This window comes from Balaenoptera borealis (assembly GCF_965194805.1).
Source record: "Balaenoptera borealis genome assembly, chromosome: 9".
NCBI classification, from domain to species: Eukaryota; Metazoa; Chordata; class Mammalia; order Artiodactyla; family Balaenopteridae; genus Balaenoptera; species Balaenoptera borealis.
Window position 1 is genome coordinate 25,777,021 of NC_138873.1, and position 18,703 is coordinate 25,795,723.

The window sequence follows — 18,703 nt, forward strand, 5'->3', positions numbered from 1 at the left end:
CACAGAAGACCTAAATAGACATTTCTCCAAAGAATACATACAGATGGCCAAGAAGCATATGAAAAGCTGCTCAACATCACTAATTATTAGAGAAATGCAAATCAAAACTACAATGAGGTATTACCTCACACCAGTCAGAATGGGCATCATCAGAAAATCTACAAACAACAAATGCTAGAGAGGGTGTGGAGAAAAGGGAACCCTCTTGCACTGTTGGTGGGAATGTAAATTGATACAGCCACTATGGAGAACAGTAAGGAGGTTCCTTAAAAAACTAAAAATAGAACTACCATATGACCCAGCAACCCCACTACTGGGCATATACCCAGAGAAAACCATAATTCAAAAAGACACATGCACCCCAATGTTCATTGCAGCACTATTTACAATAGCCAGGTCATGGAAGCAACCTAAATGCCCATCAACAGATGAATGGATAAAGAAGTTGTGGTACCTAGATACAATGGAATATTACTCAGCCATAGAAAGGAATGAAATTGGGTCATTTGTAGAGACGTGTATGGAGCTAGAGACTGTCATACAGAGTGAAGTAAGTCAGAAAGAGAAAAACAAATATCGTATATTAACGCATATATGTGGAACCTAGAAAAATGGTACAGATGAACCGGTTTGCAGGGCAGAAATAGAGACACAGATGTAGAGAACAAATGTATGGACACCAAGGGGGGAAAGCGGCAGGGGGTGTGGGTGGTGGTGGGATGAATTGGGAGATTGGGACTGACATGTATACACTGATGTGTATAAACTGGATGACTAATAAGAACCTGCTGTATAAAAAAATAAATAAAATAAAATTCAAAAAAACCCAAAAAACAAAAAACATATCCATCTGCACAGACAGTACCTGAGGGAGCAAAATCAGCCTGGGGTCCAGTCAGGTGCATGTAGTTAAAATTATCAAATGGCTTTGCTTCCGTGTGCACTGATCAACACCCCCTTATCCCAACTCCCAACACATGCACACACCGCCCCCAGTGCTAAAGATACCATTTGTTACTGGATACTGTACAGAAGCAATTAAGTTCCAGCAGGCGATTGGCAAACATTTTCTAAGTACTTCCTTTGTGCAAGACACGGTGCTCAGCCCCTGTTGGCAGACCTGGTGGCATCCTTCACTGCCTCCCTACCTCTTTCATTATTTTGATGGCTTCCACCCGGTGCTGGGATGGGGGATAAAGCAGCACGCGGTGATAGAGCGACTGCAGCACGGGCTTCATGGAGTCCACTGACCCCACCAGCCGGACCAGCTCAGCTGCGATGTAATAGATGGTCCGAGCCACGGGCCCACTGAGGGCGGGTGCGGTGGAGGAGCAGCCTGACCCCCGGCCGTGGTCAGAAACCCCTGGGGACGCAGAGTCCGATTCGATGCTGGTACTCGCGTTGCTGCTATGAGCAGAGGTGATGGTTTTGTCATGAATTGGATTCCCCAGGATCACGATGAGAGCAGGGCAAAGATTTTTCCTGAGAAGAGACGAGAAGAAAGAAAAGTTTCCCTACAAGCCGAATGATAAAATATGAATACTATCCGGAGGGTAAATACCAGGTGCCTTAAAAATGACACATAAGAGTTGGGCTCTTTACTGCTCCTTCTTCTGGCTACCTTCTGCCCCAGCGTTCCCTGACTCTCCATCACTCCTGCGGATATCAACAGAATAATTCAAGCCTTATAATTCAAGCTGGGGTTAACTACCTAAAATATCAAGAGAAGCATGAGAAATCATCTTATGTGAGGAAAATGGACTCAAAATGCTAACTGACTTAGTTATAAAGTTTCATTTTACTATAAATAACAAAGTTATTTATACTCCTCATTTGGGAAGTTAATTTAAAATTCTGACACATATCATATACATAGCATTCGACTTTCTCCCTGTCAATAAGCCCAGGAACCCAGAGCAGCTAGCTGGCTGCCTGAGGGCCCTGTCACTTGTGTGAATCTCTGACTGTGATTAAGAGACTAGTATTCAGGTTGAGATGGAGAAAGTACCAGGGTGAGGCTGAGAATAAGGTCCAATTTTGGCGAAGGTGAATTGCCTCGCCTGTGCAACTCTCTGGTGCCTTTATATGATTTAGAACATAGGCTCTCGTGATCCTATGACGTAAACAAAATGCAAGAGCGCCTTGGGAGGCATAGTTTGTTACAATAATTATCGCTTTCTCTCCCCTTTCTCTCTGTAGCTTCGTCTGGTGCATATAAGCAAAGCGATCTCCTTACTTTCCCTCTAATCCGTTTACACATAGATGAAATGACCGGTGAGGCACGGATGCCCTGGGAAGGGACCCGCAGACCCAGCTAGAGGGAGCGAGCCCCGCAGGTCGGTGTGGAGCAGGGGTCGGCATCACGATGAGCACTCACCAGATGAGGTCCGTGAAGCCTCTATGCAGCTGCATGGAGGAGGAGGAGCTGCTGAGCACGGACAGAACGCACTCCAGGTACAGAAGCTGCAGCTGCTGACCGTCACTGCAGAGGGGCAGAACCAACATACAAATGCACACAAAGTAAAGGTAAAATTAAAGAGGTGACGTGTGGAAAACACTTGGGAAAATGTTAGGTATCATACATGGGGTGTTAATTTTTGGGTAGGGGGCGTTGGTAGTGTTATGGGTTGACTTGTGCCCCCCCCCCCTTTCATATGCTGAGGTCCTAACCCCTGGCACCTCAGAAATGGTCTTATTTGGAGTTGGGACCTTACACAGGTAACCAAGTTAAAGTGAAGTTATATGGGTAGATCCTAATCCAATACGACTGGTGTCCTTATAAAACAGGGAAATTAGGACACAGAGATACACATGGAAGGAAGACAATGTGAAGAGACATGCAGAGAAGACGGTCGCCTACAAGCCAAAGAGTGAGGCCTCCCAGCCCTGAGAAGGAACCAACTCTGCTGACATCATGATCTCCAATCTCCAGCCTCCAGAAGCGCGAGACAATACATTTCTGTTGTTAAAGCCGTTCAGTTTGTGGTACTTTGTTATGGCGGCCCCAACAAACTAATACAGTTAGGATGATTTTTCTGTAATAAACTTTACTTTTTAGAACAGTTTTAGATTTACAGAAAAACTGAATATGGTATGGAAAGTGACCATATTTTACCCACCCCTGCACGTTGTTTATCCGGGTAAAGATGTTATTAACATCTTACCATTAATGAACAAATTAACAGCTACCATTAATGAACAAATATTGATATATTGACTAAAGTCCAGTTTATTCCAGAAATATTAATTTTTAATGTTTAATTGTCTAAATATGTTTCATATGTTTTATTGTACCATGATATCTTTTAGATGATTAATGCTTTACTAACTTGCATTTGGCTTTTCTTCTTTATTTTTTTGAAAACAGCATGTTTTTTCAACAGACAAATTATTTTTCTCATAATTATTACTATGGGGTTCCTCAATAGAACCAGATTAAAAAAAAAGAGATAAGTTGATGGGATGCACATTTTTATACCTGGATTAAGTTTTCTGCCTAATCCACCAGAAAGTGTTAAAATCCAGGTGGATGGTCTTTCTGACCAATCACTTGACTCATTATTAAGAAAAATAATTATTAAATGCCCTTATTGAAAAATGTCTCTATCTTTCAAACTGTCAGTCGAACGTCACAAAACTAAAATAACTATAAACAATAAAGAGTCTCAGTTTCTGAAATCACTGGAAATAAACCCAGAGAAAAGCTACAAGCAGTCAAGTTTCCTATGAGTACATATCAGCAAAGCGTGCTGCAGCAATATGGCAACCCAAAGGCATCAGGCTTGGTGACAGAGAGAGCTCATTGCCAAGGAAACTGGCCTGGGAGTCTCCTTGGAGACTGAATGCGGCAGCTTTTCTGTGGGCTGCTGCAGTCTGGAAAAATGAGTACTCGTGGCCTGGCACGAGTCATGTCATTAGAGGAGCACCTTCCAGGCATGCCCCTCACTAGATACACACGTGTGTGTGCACCGTGTGTACATTTCGTATTTGTCTGACTACAGACAGACGAATCTGTGAGATGCACAGGGCAGAAAGGAGCCTAGAAACTAGCCAACTCTTTCAACACACACTAGGGAACATCTGCCTACTTAGGAGGGCTGTGAGTCGCTTTGTCTGGCCTTTTGCTGGAACAGGTTGAGCATCTGCTGGTCTCACTCTCCGCTCGTCTCTGGACTTCCTCCCGGGCCCACGATCCACAGAGAACAACTCTGGTGGGTGGCCCAGTGGTCCGTGAAGGAGCAGCAGTGTAGCCCTGGCAGGGTTACTGTGACAGCAACCCGGCAGCACATCCTCCATTTCTGGAGTTCTTAAAATTTTGTTTCGCTTTGAACTATTTTGATTTTGCCTCCCTTAGAAACAGATGCAAATTTAGTTAGAAAAAGGAGGGAGGGAGTTAACTGCATAAAGAGTGGAATGGAATTAGAATACACAGTATGAAGGCTCAGCCTCGCCTCATTGATTCCAAGATGCCTCAGTATAGATTCCTCTCCGACATTCTGTACTGAGAAGAGAGGGAAGTGGGGAGAGGGTGGTGGGAAACCAACAGGCAGAGAATGAAAAAAATATCTTTCTAATCCCAATTATCCTTCCAAAAATTCTTGGATTTAAACAGCATCATGTAACTCAACTTGCCTAATATAGAGCTCTATTAATACCGCATCTCCGAGGCATGTGAGTTAACCTGTGTGCCTGAATGCATTTTCTGATTTCTCCTGAGAGACTGAACATATCATGAGTACATACCCCTACAGAGCTAAAGACCTGTGAGGTATATCGGCATTGATTTTGGGAATGGATGTTGGGTGGGAAGTGATGATCGCGGTGTGATTTCAGAGGAAGAACCTACTTAGAAGGTAGGAGAGGTGTCAAGTTTAGCCAATGGAAACAAAAGGAGTTAAAGTAGTAAAATCAGAAGAAACTATATAGATGTGAAAATTTAAGGAGAATTAACAGAACCACCAGAGCGAGAGCAGCCAAGGGCATGGTATTATCTGACCAGGGGGTGTTAAACGTCTCCCAGTGAAGCTGCACTAAGCCTGCTGCACCCCAGCTTCTGCAGTAATAGAACCCCCATCTTAGGGCAATGGAACCATGATGGGAAAGGCCATAATCAAACAAGGAGAAGAGTCTCCAGAGGCAGAATTATGATAAGGAAATTGCTTTGAAAAAACAAGCAAGACTATGAGAATCCTATAAAAATCATTAAGCTCTATAGCAATATGCCTAAAGCCATCTTTGATCCAATGTCCAATGAGAAATCCTAGAAAACCATATGCATGTCACATGAGTTATTTTTTTTTTTCCATTTAAAGCCTATCCCTGAGTCATATGGCTTAGAAACGTTTTCATTTTTTCAGTGACTGATAGAAATGTATGACCTTTAGCTTCTAATACACATATGTGAGCATTTGTAATGTATGTTTGTGCATTGTATTTTCCCAACAACCTTCAGTCAAATTTCTAATGTAAGAAACTCAGTGTTCCTAAATGTATCACAAACTAGAATTAGCACTGATAATTCTGAAAGCAAACAAGCTATTTTAGAGCTAATATTTATCAAATATTGATTATGTGCTGTGCAGTAAAAGAAAAAAAAATTCCACTTATACCGGTACTTCCTAGAAGATATCGATATGAGTGTCTTTAATAATAATTATACAATAAGCGTAACTTTGGGCTGTTTAAGGTAAGCCAAGTTATATGGTTGTCCTATAGGTAGGGGTCCCTGTAGGTGACATTAGAGCCATCCAGGTTTTAAAGAACCATGAACTGAATGAACCCCAGATGCCAGGCAGGTCCTTACTAGACTTTGCTAAAGGCTCTTTCTGGACCAATGAACAATGGTATCATTTATAGACCTACAGACTTGTTCTAACTTCTCCTGATGGCTATTTTTAAATTATTAATGGCATAATTACCATGAACTATTATTAGCACTTTTGTAGCACTTAAAAATTTTAGATTTTTCCCTTAGCAAACTACTCAGGAAAAAAGAGTTTAATTTATTAGTTTTCCCTTGTCAGCACAGTAATGAACATAGCCTTTATGTTTTTCAAAATTTCGGTCGTCTTTGTTTTATTCCCCGACAAGGCTAAGACCTGAAGGGGTGGGCCAAGAAGAAGAATCCTTGACAGCTGGCAGTAGCCAGCTTGCTAGTTGCTACCAGCCAGCTGTGTGTTCCCCTGGGGAACAGAAACAACTGCACAGAATGTTAACATCAGATGAGGACTCTCCACAAGGATGATGTAACAAGATGAAAGCCAATCGACAATCACATCTGAACAGAAATTTTTTAAAAAATCTGTACAATTACAGAAATGACCAAATATTATCCTCCCCTGTAAGTGACTCCTCCTGCTTCTCCAGTGACAACTCTGGCTCCCATCTGGCCCTCTTGTCAGCTAGATGAAAACTAGGATGCTCAATGCTAGAATTGCCCCTTGCTTTCTGACAGTACCCAGTCCTTGAACAGAACCCCCCAATTCCTTTAATCCGCACCAAATTACCTAACTCAGGTTCAAATCCTATAACAATTCCTAACATCCACCCTTTTACTGGATGTCCTATCGTTCCCATAGTGTACACGCTCCCCTACTGCAGCAAGTTAATAACCCTAATTCTGTTAACCTCAGATGTTCCTGGTGATCTTGGGGTGGTGGGCACTGACAGTCTTTTAGGTTAATTTTCTCATTCAATCCTTACAAAAACCCTAACATACTTTATATTACTAATATTATATATATTACTATATTATAATGCAAATTTAAAATATTTTGAATAATCATTAAGTATATTAATATTAAAATTATATTATGAATATAACATTATAATGTTATTTTATCATAAATATTATTATAATATATATTATTAATATAAAATAATATAATGTGATAATAAGAATTAATGATAGGATCAATAAGCTTAGGGTGGTTGAGCTCTTTGCCCAAAGTCAAGAGCTAGTAAGGGGCCTAACAGGGGTTTTAACCCAGGTAATCCAACAAAGATAATGCAGTTGAGCCAATAGTAATTAAACTATGATTGTCTCTCAGGAGAAAACAAGCCAATGAGAAACATATTCCAGCTCTGATCTAACAGCTGGCTCTGCCAAGATGGAGAGGAGCTGGGCAGGGGTGGTGAGAAGTTAGCACTGGAAGAGACCTAAACCCCGGGCATGGATGGGGAGAGTGAATATATAACCTATCCCAGCCTGGACACTGTTGAGAGTAAAGGAGGGTGATTGTAATCATACACAACAGGCATAGCCTGGGACTGTCCCAAGGAAATCAGGTAGCACGGGGTCCCTAGAGATGGGGTCACCGTGGCTGGTGCTGGAGCCTGCAGGTTAGGATGATCATCTGAACCCCAGCCCTACTGCTCCGACTCTCCATGGTCAGGAAGGCGGGACCTGAGTGGGGCACGGGAGCAGCCAGGTACATTCCATGTACATTGCCCCCGAGGGAAAAATAATGCCCATACCTGCAGCCTGCCTAGGGTCCTGGGGTGGGAGAAACTTGAGGGTGGGGTGTGGAAGAAGTTAAGCGCTATTTCATTTTGGTTTGTACTACCTATGTATTAAATAAGACTCTTCATTTTTTAAGTGCATGGTATAAATTGAGCTTAATTTGGTCAAAATATGCAGGTGACCTGGAGGAATGATAGATAAATTGAAGTAGAGACTATTGGGCAACAACTTTTAAGAGTAGTTTTAAGCCTAGCTTAAAAATAATCCTGAATTTATGAAAAAACAAAAAAAACAACAACAACAAATTTCTGCAATGTTTCCAGCAAAGTGAGAGAGCTCATTCATGTCTGCAACTGGACTGTTTCTCGCAGCTCATTACCATATATAAAATTCTACAAGCAAAAGTTTTCTGAATTATCAATTACTCTAGTTACCAGTAAACAATAGTTTAATGTGTCTTTCCCAACTCAGAGGGCACTTCAGAATCCTACCATGTTGTAGAATGTTGCAGTTAATTATAATATGTAGCTGTTAGAGACTTTCAGCTCACCTTGGCAGGTCTGGCCTTTTTATGATTTGGCTTTACTACAGATGCAGAAGTTATCAACTTACTGCATGGAGAGTTGGAGCAGTGGACATCACAAATGAACTAATATCACTGATTAAACTGTCATGCAAATAAATGAAAAGTATATAAAAATCAGAATAACACGTTCTTTTTAAAGATAGGTGTGTGAGCTCACAGGCTCAGGAGATGTTAGAAGAAATAGAAAAGATCACACAGCCCAACCTGGCCATTTAGCAGAGGAGGAAGGTGCAATAGCTGGATGAGAAGGCTCATCTGGAGCCACAGACCAGGGACACGCCAGGTTAGGACTAGCCCTCGTATCAACTAGCTCTTAGCCAACATTTTTTTCCACTCACCTCCATGCTCAAGGGATTAACTCTTCTGCAAGGTATTGTTTTCCCTTTTTCTCATCAGAAAATTACATCCTTCAGTAATCATATTTGGTCATGTGGGCTTGCCCAAGATCACTGAACACATGTCTCAGGAAAGACAGTGAACTGCTCAGTGAATACCAACGGGGTGGCGGGAACCACTGTCCCTATGCTCTGCAACTTTAAGTGATGCTGCAGGCAAAAGTTACTTCAGAAACATTCCGTTAACGAATCAGAGCACCAGTGTTGAAGGCACTTACTTGATGGCAGCTTGGAGCTTCTCACACAGAACAGTGAGCACAGAGACAAGGTCATCACAGAGGGACTCTACTGTTGACCCTTCAAACAAAGGAGGTGACAGGCATTAGACATCGGCAGGGGGCACTACAGGCTTCCTCAACAGTCCTTCCCATCTTCTGCTTTTGATACTTTCAGGACTGGAAAGATGATTTTCAGATGCTGAGCCTTCCTCAGGTCACCAAAAGGGTCACAGAAAAGAATTAAAGGACCGATTATCCCATCAGTCCTTTCCAAAGTAAAACACTCAAGACAGTCCAGGAAGGAAATAATAGACTATTTATTATAAGTAAAATTCATTCACACTTAACAAAAAAGATTTGGTTAATTTAAGGAACAACACAACTGATAACAATTTTCTCAATATTTAGGCCAGCAGACTATACATGTATCCCTTATTCTGACCTCTTGAATTTCTGGGTCTCCTGAGCCGACTTGAGCTGTATCCCAGAGAGATAAAATATGGTGGCATGGAAGAAAGATGGGCTTTTCATACTAGGAAACTAGGGAAAGGAGGCAAAATAAGTTAGTCTCCATCTTCACCTATTTTAGCTACTTGTCCAGCATCCTCAGGGTACATGGCCTTCATTGTTAAAGGAGCAACAGCCAAGGTCAGAAAAAATTTTCCTTTCAAACATGTTTGTGTCCAGAATCTAGCAACAAAACTCCCACAGAAGCACTGAAGTGTATTGGAAAAAGGCTGAAATTTGGAATCTGTTCAAGTACTGGTCCACAGTTTGCTGACTGTGTGAGCTTGGGTAAGCTTCAGTTTGGCCTTCGGCAAGATGCGATAAATAATAACGAAGTCCCAGCACTGCTGGGCCAAGTGAAGTAACAAGTGGAAGCATTTGCTTTTTTTTTTTTTTAAATAAAAACCTGTGGAGAGCTATACAAATGTGCCCAAGTGTTTGATGGATGTATATAATGAATGAATGAATGACCATGAGGTCAGAGAATATGGAGAAAATAATGGCAAGAGTGTAAGAAGGAAAATAAAAATAAAATTGGAGGAGGGCAAGGGAATGAGAAATGGCTGATCCTCAGAATTTAATATTTTAAATGCAGGAACAAAATGAGAAATGATAAAGTACAATGATAAAAGATAGTTTAAAATAAATAAAACCCATAAGTAGTATTGAAACTCAATTTTAGGTAAATTTCAAATGAGTCTATCAATTTTTTTACTGATATAGATTTTAAAGATGCATCCTTAACCGAGAGGACTTTGACCTCTTTTTTTAGTTTATAAAATCATCCTACATTAAAGGAAGACATTATGGGAACTGCAATAGCCAAAAGAGGAAGAGACTGGTGGAAAATCTTGGAGCATACCACTGAGAGCTTCAAAAGGTGAAAGGATGTTGCAGCCCAAGAATGCAGGAAGATGTGACTAAAACAACATGCTCATGTGATGCTTTAGAAAATGACTTAAAGTAGTCATTTTTCTTTCATTTATTCTTTTTCTCCTAACTGTGGCTGTTTAGCTACTTCTTTCTCTCCGTTTCATTCCCTGTCTTTTTCATCTTCTCTCTGCCCCGCCCCCCCCTTTCCCCATTCTTAACCGGCAAAAATATCAAAGAAAAGCAGATTTTTTTCAACATTTTAAAAATTACTGAATAAAATTCAAAATAAAAATTATATTTCAATCAGATAATTTGAATTTTTCATATCTCTTTCAGAAAACAATACCATCAAACATTTTTAAGAAGTCAAAGTGCTTGTCTACTGTACGTGGACCTTTATTTTTTCCTGTCCTGTGGGTCAGAATGAAAGTTCCTTACCTTGATTTCACCTGCTACTGAAATTGGGCTGTCTGTCCTTCCCTTGAGGTGACTCATTTTTCATATCAAAAACTCGGTGTTTCACAAATATCCTTCAGGTGAAATAATGAACCTGATTTCATGAAGAGTGACGTAACTACAAAAACTAGCTTCCAGCAGGAAGGTGTGTGAAGAGTTAATTTCCCTGACACAGCTGGAGCAGGGACAAGTATGGTTGGCAGAGGGTGTAGGAACAGAAGGAAACAACGGCTGACTAAAGCTAAGCAGAGCCTCCAAGGAGAATGGGGAACTAACCCGAGAGCTTTTACTCAGTGTTACATCCCCACGCCAAGCACGCAGTAGGTGTTCTTACACCGGCTTTTTAAACTGAATGTGCAAAAATCAAATCCAATACCTTGACTCCTGAATTCCTGTGGGACATCCGGGTTTTCAATTATCTAGTAAGGGAGACACACACAGGACAATTAGGAGATTCAGGCAAGAAAAATCCCGACTGTTCAACAACGGAAAGTTCTAGGAAACAAAGTGTCATCTGAGTGCTCTGGGCTCTGCTAACTTACCTAGGCGCACCCTCCGGCTCTTGATAGCGTTTCATTACTCATGGTACTTATGAAGAGGCTATGATGTCTGAACTGAGTTATCAGTTCCAAAAATAATTCATTCAAGAGTCCACAACCCCCTGGAAGTTTAAGCCCCACGGTGCACTTGATCATTCCAGGATGCTGCAGGGCTATGACCTGAGGCAATACCTGCCTAAACAGGTGCGTTCTCTTTGCACAAAAAACAATTTGTCCCCAGGTCACAGACTGCACTCTGACTGGCACCTAATGAATACAGATTCTTAATCGTAAGAAGAATCAGGTTCCTGGACTTCAACATACAGGTCCAAGATGACTGTGGGTCAGAAGCACCAGATTCCTAATTGATGGGGGAGTGTATTAACTTCTGACTGTCTGACCAGACTGACCCTCTAGGCCATCTCTAGGTAGATCTAGAACTATCAGGGTAGAGACAGAACCTGGAGGGAAGAGAGAATAGGAAGGAGAAGACATTTACTGGTAGTAAGATTATTTCCCGTGGTAGGGATAATTCAGTGACTACTGAGCTGCGAGCAGGAAGGCAACCCTTCAGTCTCCCCACCTCTTAGCATTGGGAGATAAACAGAAGGCATTTCCATGCCAATTAACTATCAGATATAAATACCATAGCACTGATCATTTTTAAACTTGTTACAGGCATGTATTTCTACTCTTCTCTGTTCATAAATTTGCAAGCTCAGCAACTTCTACAGTGTTTTGGGAAATGCTATGTTAGTGCCTACAGCTCAGCACATGGATAAATATTAAGTTCAGAACAACATTTTCTGGAGGAAATCCATCTGAATCATTTTTATGGATAGGAGAACCACTACCACCTACCCCCCAAATATTTACATGTGGAATTTTTTTCTTTTTAAAATGAGTAACAACAATTTAACAATGGCTTTTGTCATCGAAATAATTCAATAATAAAGCTCGATAATAACTCAGGGTTTCTGAGGCTACAAAATCAAACTGAGTAATCTGCCTTGGGAGTAGGGGTGGGGAGGGGCTAGACATTAAGTTGAAGATAGATTTTGTGCTAAGCTTTTGGCATTCTAGATTTATTTTCTTTCCACTGTATTTAAGTCTTTCTAATTCTGAGATGGCCCGTGATGTCTTTCCAGTGATGGGTCATGCTAAGCACTATATACATCTTCTGCAAGTAATGCTAAGTGCCCCATGGGAGAACATGCAGCCTACTTAGCGTGAGTCTCACCAATCCTAGGGACCACTCCCCTTTAATAGCTTTTTAAAAAATAACCATTCTTAGGTGGCAAAACTTATGTCTCCCTCTACTAAACATCGTAAGTGCTTCAAATATTAGCATCCTGAGAATCATGTTTTTCTGGGACACAAAAACATCTCCAGGGATCTCATGAGTAATAGAAAGGAAATTAACAGGAAACACTAATTTTCTATCTCGTTTGGGATCTTGCCTCCGGATGGGGTGAGTCCAGATGGTCAGTGATGAGGGGGACCAGAAGGTTGACTAGCCACACAGTACTTAGGACAGAGGCAGACAACCCTCTAGTTTTATCCAGACCTCTACAACTATACCTGTCACCACTGTTACAGAAGAGCAAGATAAGCTAAAAAGCTGAGTCGTTTTACTTAAAACCCCAAATTCCCCTACTTAAAAATTTAAAAATATAACGAAATAAACTATCATAATTGAAATCACTTTGAAACTACAAAGTTTCATTTAAATGTTTCATCTTAAAACATTAGTGTTATAGTATTTCCCATCGTGTTGCCATTTAGCAAGGATGGAACATGATCATATACTAGTATCAGGACTCTCAACATCTTAGCTTTGTTTCCATTAAGAAACTTTTTTCTCTTAATGCTTTCTGCTTATAGATTTGAATTTCTTTTAAACTAATATATCTATACCATCATGTGCAACACCTTAGTATAAATGAAATAGTTTTTAACAAAGAGTAAGCTAATATAATAAAAATATCTCAAGTTTAAATGATTTTTAATAAAAACTTGGGCTTTAGATATAGCAAACAGAGAAGAAAATCAGTATTTGTTTTTTCAGATTAGTGGATTTAAAAAAAACAAAAAACAAAAAAACACTGGCTGCCAGACTGCATATTAATAACCTGGATTGGGAGTCAGTGAGGAGACTAGGGCTTTTGTTCTGGCTCTTTCACTGATATGCTCATTAATTTTAGATTTCAATTTCATCTCTCTGGGCTTCATCTTCCCCAGCTGTTTTTCTGAGGAATAAAAGAACTTGACCAGATAATCTCTAAGGTTTCACTCAATGCCATGATTTTCTAAAAATTAGAAAAGAATTGAAGTTAAAAATTAGAAATGAACTCTTCATTTCTGTAAAATTAATTTCTGAGATATTTTGGATTGCCATTGAGATTTCCTATTCTAAAAAATAATAAAGTGTTCATTTCAGAATACTTCTTGCAGATTTTAAAAGAAGTTTAATCTGAATTATTAGAGGCATTTTTTTTTAAAAAAACACCAATTTTGAAGAGGAATCATCTCCTCAATTAACATTCCCAGGAGATAACATATACAAGAAGCTGATTACATTTACATTTTTCCTAGGAATGCTCATTTTAGACAATCTGCTCAAGTTTAGAGCAAAAAGCTTGAGTGGGCTTTGATGACAGAGAGAAGACAAATTCAGCTTTTCCCTGATGGCACCAGCAGGTGAAGGAAACCTCCTGCCCCAGCCTTTTATTTCACAAACAGAAACATATGCACCAAGCCTCAAAGCATGTAATTAATTAACTGCTAGTAATTTTTCTTAATTCTGAATTTACTTCTGTTTGTTAATACATCACAATATTTTTATATAAAATTGTTCAATCTGAGATTGAACAATTGAATCTGAGAAAAGTGAATTTTAAATTAATGACTAAAAAAATGACCGAAACCATAAGGAAAAATAACTCTCCAAGCTTTGGAGTGAAACAGGCAAAGATACATTTAAAGAGTTTAATTTATATAAATAAATGTTCTTCTAAACCAAACCAGCCCTTCCTAATGTTTCAGTAGGAAGCAGCCCTGGCAGGGGGAGGGGAAGGCATATAGGACGTGGGACACTTAGCATGCGGTTACACAGAGACACTGGCAAGACCGGAATGAACGTGTGGGTACCGAGAGGCTCACCGTATTCTCCTGCCTTTGTCGTAACTGTAAAGTCAAGTCACTCAGCATTTGACTGAGAGTTGCCCGCACAGCAGTGTTTATACTACGCTGGTGACAGCTACATATGTATGTTTCAATGCACACCTGGTAAAGAAATAAGACAGCAACATACACGATCTGTAGATATCAGTTCATTACCAACATGCTTTGGAGTTAATTGGAGAGGATGTTAAATCTCTCTTAAATAGAAAGTCAGCCTGATTTAAGACTAGTTGTCAATGAGTACTACTAAATATGTATTTTAAATCCCTGGGAATTTGTTTTTAATCATATAGGAAAAGTAATCTTTCCCTAAAGATTATCACTCTTAGAAGCTTATTATTCTGAGCATCACAAAAGAATGCAAATTAGTGATTTTTAGATATGCCAAATAATCCTACCTAGAACAAACTCAGGTGGCTAGAAATTAATCAGGAAAACTTCTCTCCATGGCAAAACAGGAACAGAATTTAACTCCTGAGTTATGAAGTGTGGGGAAAGGGTTAATGAAACCCTTTCTCCTCTATAAACAAGTTTGACCTTGGATTAAGTCTCCAGCTGTGTTCTTTTGGAAACCTGATAAAAGTGGGACAGTTAGCTGTGTTACTAGGCAGCATGGCTTAGCGTAAAAATGTCCCCCGATTACTAAACTGCATCTGAATTCGGAGAACTGTGAACGAACTATAAAAACCTGGTGAGAAGTTTCCCTGGGTGACTGTTGTCATTGATCACACCCTCTGGGACCTCTGCCAGCTGAGCTCATGCAGTTGTTACAGATTATTGGTTCCTACATAGTTGAAACCTGGGGATGCTAAGCCAAGGTGACTCTGTACCCACAAAGGTGGCTCTCATCTTCTTGCTCCTAAGCTGACATCTGAGAGCCAGCAACTAGCCTCTGGACTGCAGCAAGGACTCCTGTGAAAGATAAATGCCTGCCGTTGCCCTACTTCTGTTTCCTGTCCTATATCCTGCTAAGTGAACATAACGCCAGTTGTGGTCTAGTTGGGTCTTGTGAGTCTGAATGTCTAGCTGAACATGAGAAGACTCCCTGATGGCTGCTGCATGGAGAAGTCCCAATTTGGAAAAAAAAAAAAAAATCTCTCATTTGATGGTGATGTTGATGTTAAATGGCATGACTTTTCAGATTTTACTGCCTCTAGTTCTTTTGGAAGCTATAGGAATGGGCATTGACGATAAATGCATGCTTTAAATTTGCCCACTTTTTCCTCTCCATAAGATATGTTATCCTTTCCATTTTCCAAGCATATTTAGTCCCACAAAAAGAAAAAAAGGGGGATTTAATGTACCTAAATTATTTTTCTAGGAGTAACTCCAAGGCTATCTACAATGAAAATACAGGGTTCTCACCCAAATGGCAAATTTAATTTGATGATTGATAACTGAAACAAGAGAGAAACTAAATGTTAACCTTTGTTGCTGCTACTGCTTAAGCTAGACCTTTCTGCCGGGCCTCATTATAATAACCTTTTTGGTAAAATTAACTAGGTAAAAGTAAATAGTTTCTAACAGTTTAATTTATCTCCTATTGAATGCTTAATATTCCAAATGAGCATTGAAAACTCAACAGTGTATTTGGAAGTTGGCTTAGATTAATTCATTTTAAGTTAAAAAATAAGAGCAAGTTCCAAAATATTTGTTTTTCAAACTACCATTTAGGGTATATCAGTTTTAAATTCATTTTCTTAAACAATCATGGATTATAATGTACCTGAAGGTACAATTTATACATACTTAGAAAAAAACATGTTTTAATCTTGAAAGGCTTTTACTTTTGCATGTGATGAAATAGTTTAAAAACTGTGAAAATACATCTGAGTGAGGTATTTCACTTTGATGAAATCAAATTCTCCACAGTGTAATTAGGCACACTCGTACTATTTATACCTTAGGATTTAGCAGTTTTCTTTAAATCTTATACTCTCCCAAGAAATCTTTATAACTGTTGATCTTTAAGATCTCTAAGCTCTGACATTATAAATTTAAGGGGGAATTTTAAGCCTTAGACGCACTACAGATGAAGAGTAGCTATCTGGAGAGCTGAACTATACACTTAACATAAACATGATTTTCCTGAATACTGAGAGCCATCTATCTCCTCCCTTAAAAAACTCTATCAGTCCCTTTAGACCCAAGAAGGAAAGCACACATGAAGAACTGGATTTGAAGCAACACAAACAGTGCTGTAAACAGATGAACTTCACAAGTAACAAATGTATTTCTTTGAGTTTTAATGTTACCACCATTTTTAATGTTTAGGTGCTATTACTACACGTACAACACTGGAAATGACTTATTGCAAGAGGCGTTTTATTAAGGGAAAAGACAGGCATGTTTAGTCTGCTTAAAAAAAAAAGATTAATCTAAGGAGCTCATTCTACTAAAGTTGGGAGTATAAATACTGAATATGACAAAAGGGTATCCTTTCAAATATAAAAATGATCATGTATCTGATAATATCACTTTCTTTAGGTACTCAGAAAGAAATGCTTTATCAGTTATCCTGACATCTTCTAAAGAAAAGTTTCTTTAACTTGCTATATTAATAATAAATTGATAAATCCGAAAAGTTTGCAGAACTATGTTTCCCCTTATAAACCTGACCATTGTAATTCGAGACCAGTCATTTTTCACTTTGTGAATGTTTTTCTTCCTATACCTCAGGGCAGTGCTAAGATGAGCACATTGAATCAGAGAAGCTCAGAGAACACCATGTCCAAAGTCAGGCTGAGTTTCTGGAAAAGGAGCTCATCAATTTCTTCTTTTCATATATCCTGTATCAGTTCTGTCTCCCCATGCCCTTTGCTTTCGTGGTGCAGAACTGACACTTAAAAAGCCTCAGTCCTGCACCTCTGCCAGAGGCTCAAAGGGCAAGTCAAATACCTTGTGAAAAGCCACAGGCCCCTGATCGCCAGGGAATGCACGAAGACACAGGGCAGTGAGGAGTTTCGTAAGGGACATTTTGATCATTTCATGCATTTGTGGACATCTAGCTTTATGGCATGCTAGACACAACTGAGGGCAAAAACATACATCGTTAATGAAGCAAAACAGACCCCAAAAGCAGAAGGAACAAGAACAAGAAAACACAAGTTTGCAAGCCATACATAAGCAATACAAGTTTTGTATCACCGAGTCAGTAGACTGATAAATAACAGTACTAGGTTACAACCACGGTGTAATCACTATTATTAAATATGAAGCAGCACAGTGGAATGTAGCAGATATTCAATATACATTAACCAAAGTGATAATAAATTTTAAAGAAGTTGCCACAGTAGAAGTTTGCTTAGCTTTACAAAGTACGTATGACCTTCACTTTGTTGAACTGTGCATTTACCTTCTCTTCCCTATCTGAATGGGGTTAGTGGCATAGCTTTGTTAAAACAGTGCATGGTACTGACTAATGAGTTCTATAAAGAGAAGAGCTAGTATGTTTCCAACTGGAAAATTTTTACGGAGATGACAATTTATGGTGATAAAAATAGAAAGGATCAGAGATTAAGTAAGCTACAAGAAAGCAGAAATGTCTCTTATATGAATGTTTGCTGATCACATTAGAACCAAAGGAAATTTTGATGATCACTTTAAGTCTGAACTCTGTTATATCATGACGACAGCTCAGTGGCTCTGCCGTTCCCAGGGCAACAGCAGTAACAGGTGGGTATGTGACAGAAGGCACCTCATCAAATGGGTCCTGTTGATGCAAACACACAGGCACACACACATACATACACACAGACAGAGTGAACTGAAGTTGTTTTATTATTCCTAAGAAATACCTGTGTAAGTAAATCTGATCCCATGCTTGGGTAGGGAAATTTACTGGTTTTCCTTTTGGATCTCAACTTACAAGGAAATTCTTAAAGTGCCCAGGCATTTACGGAAAACTGATTGTGACTTCCTTCTTCCTCCTCCATGTTCTTCCTGGCTTCAGCTGGCATATTAAAATGGCTTAAGACCCCTCAACCCATCAATGCCTGCACCTTCTCAGGCAGAGCCTTCTGCTTTGTCTACACAGGGTCTACCAAACTCTAGCCTCTGTCCAGTGAACCAACCCAAAATGAAGTAGAGGGGATCTCTGCATTGCTCAATGTGTCTTCTAACTCCAAATAAGTTCTTCAAGAGCCATGCAAGTCAGAGGTTAAAGGAAAGTGGAGAATGTCTTGCAAAGGACCAGTTCGCTCAAAGCCTATCTGGCAGTAAGTAGCCAAAGAACAGACACCTTAGAGGAGTCAAACCAGAGTCAGTAAAGAGACTGGCCCACGAGGAAGGAGGGAAAGAAAGAGTTTCTGGAAGGAAAAGTGGAGAAGCTCCTTAGAATGGCGTTTCCTCAATCCAGTAGCCTCAGCTGGTTTAATGGGCCAGCTTCCTTGCTCGGTTTTCTTGCCAGGAGGTGGGGCTACCCCTCCCAGTCTTAAAGAGAACAAGACAAATAAGATGCTTCCAGGATAAATGGACCAAGTAAG

The 18,703-nt window shown here is 39.8% G+C and overlaps 1 protein-coding gene and 1 long non-coding RNA gene across 3 annotated transcripts in view; one reads left to right on the plus strand and one right to left on the minus strand.

Annotated features, from left to right (window-relative positions):
• The window catches only part of LOC309635029, a 207,757-nt gene that overhangs the window by 133,103 nt on the left and 55,951 nt on the right, over positions 1-18,703 (plus strand). The gene's annotated exons all lie outside the window — the stretch shown is intronic.
• ARFGEF3 (ARFGEF family member 3) overlaps positions 1-18,703 on the minus strand; it is a 202,022-nt gene that overhangs the window by 97,064 nt on the left and 86,255 nt on the right. The window contains exons 6-11 of one of the 2 annotated variants that reach the window (XM_082405593.1): positions 17,118-17,249; positions 14,199-14,321; positions 10,874-10,916; positions 8,662-8,740; positions 2,378-2,482; positions 1,149-1,482 (exon numbers count right to left, since the gene is read on the minus strand). In XM_082405593.1, coding sequence (XP_082261719.1) covers positions 1,149-1,482; positions 2,378-2,482; positions 8,662-8,740; positions 10,874-10,916; positions 14,199-14,321; positions 17,118-17,249 — 816 coding nt within the window. The remainder of the gene's footprint in view (positions 1-1,148; positions 1,483-2,377; positions 2,483-8,661; positions 8,741-10,873; positions 10,917-14,198; positions 14,322-17,117; positions 17,250-18,703) is intronic. The other variant, XM_082405594.1, reaches the window with a different exon arrangement.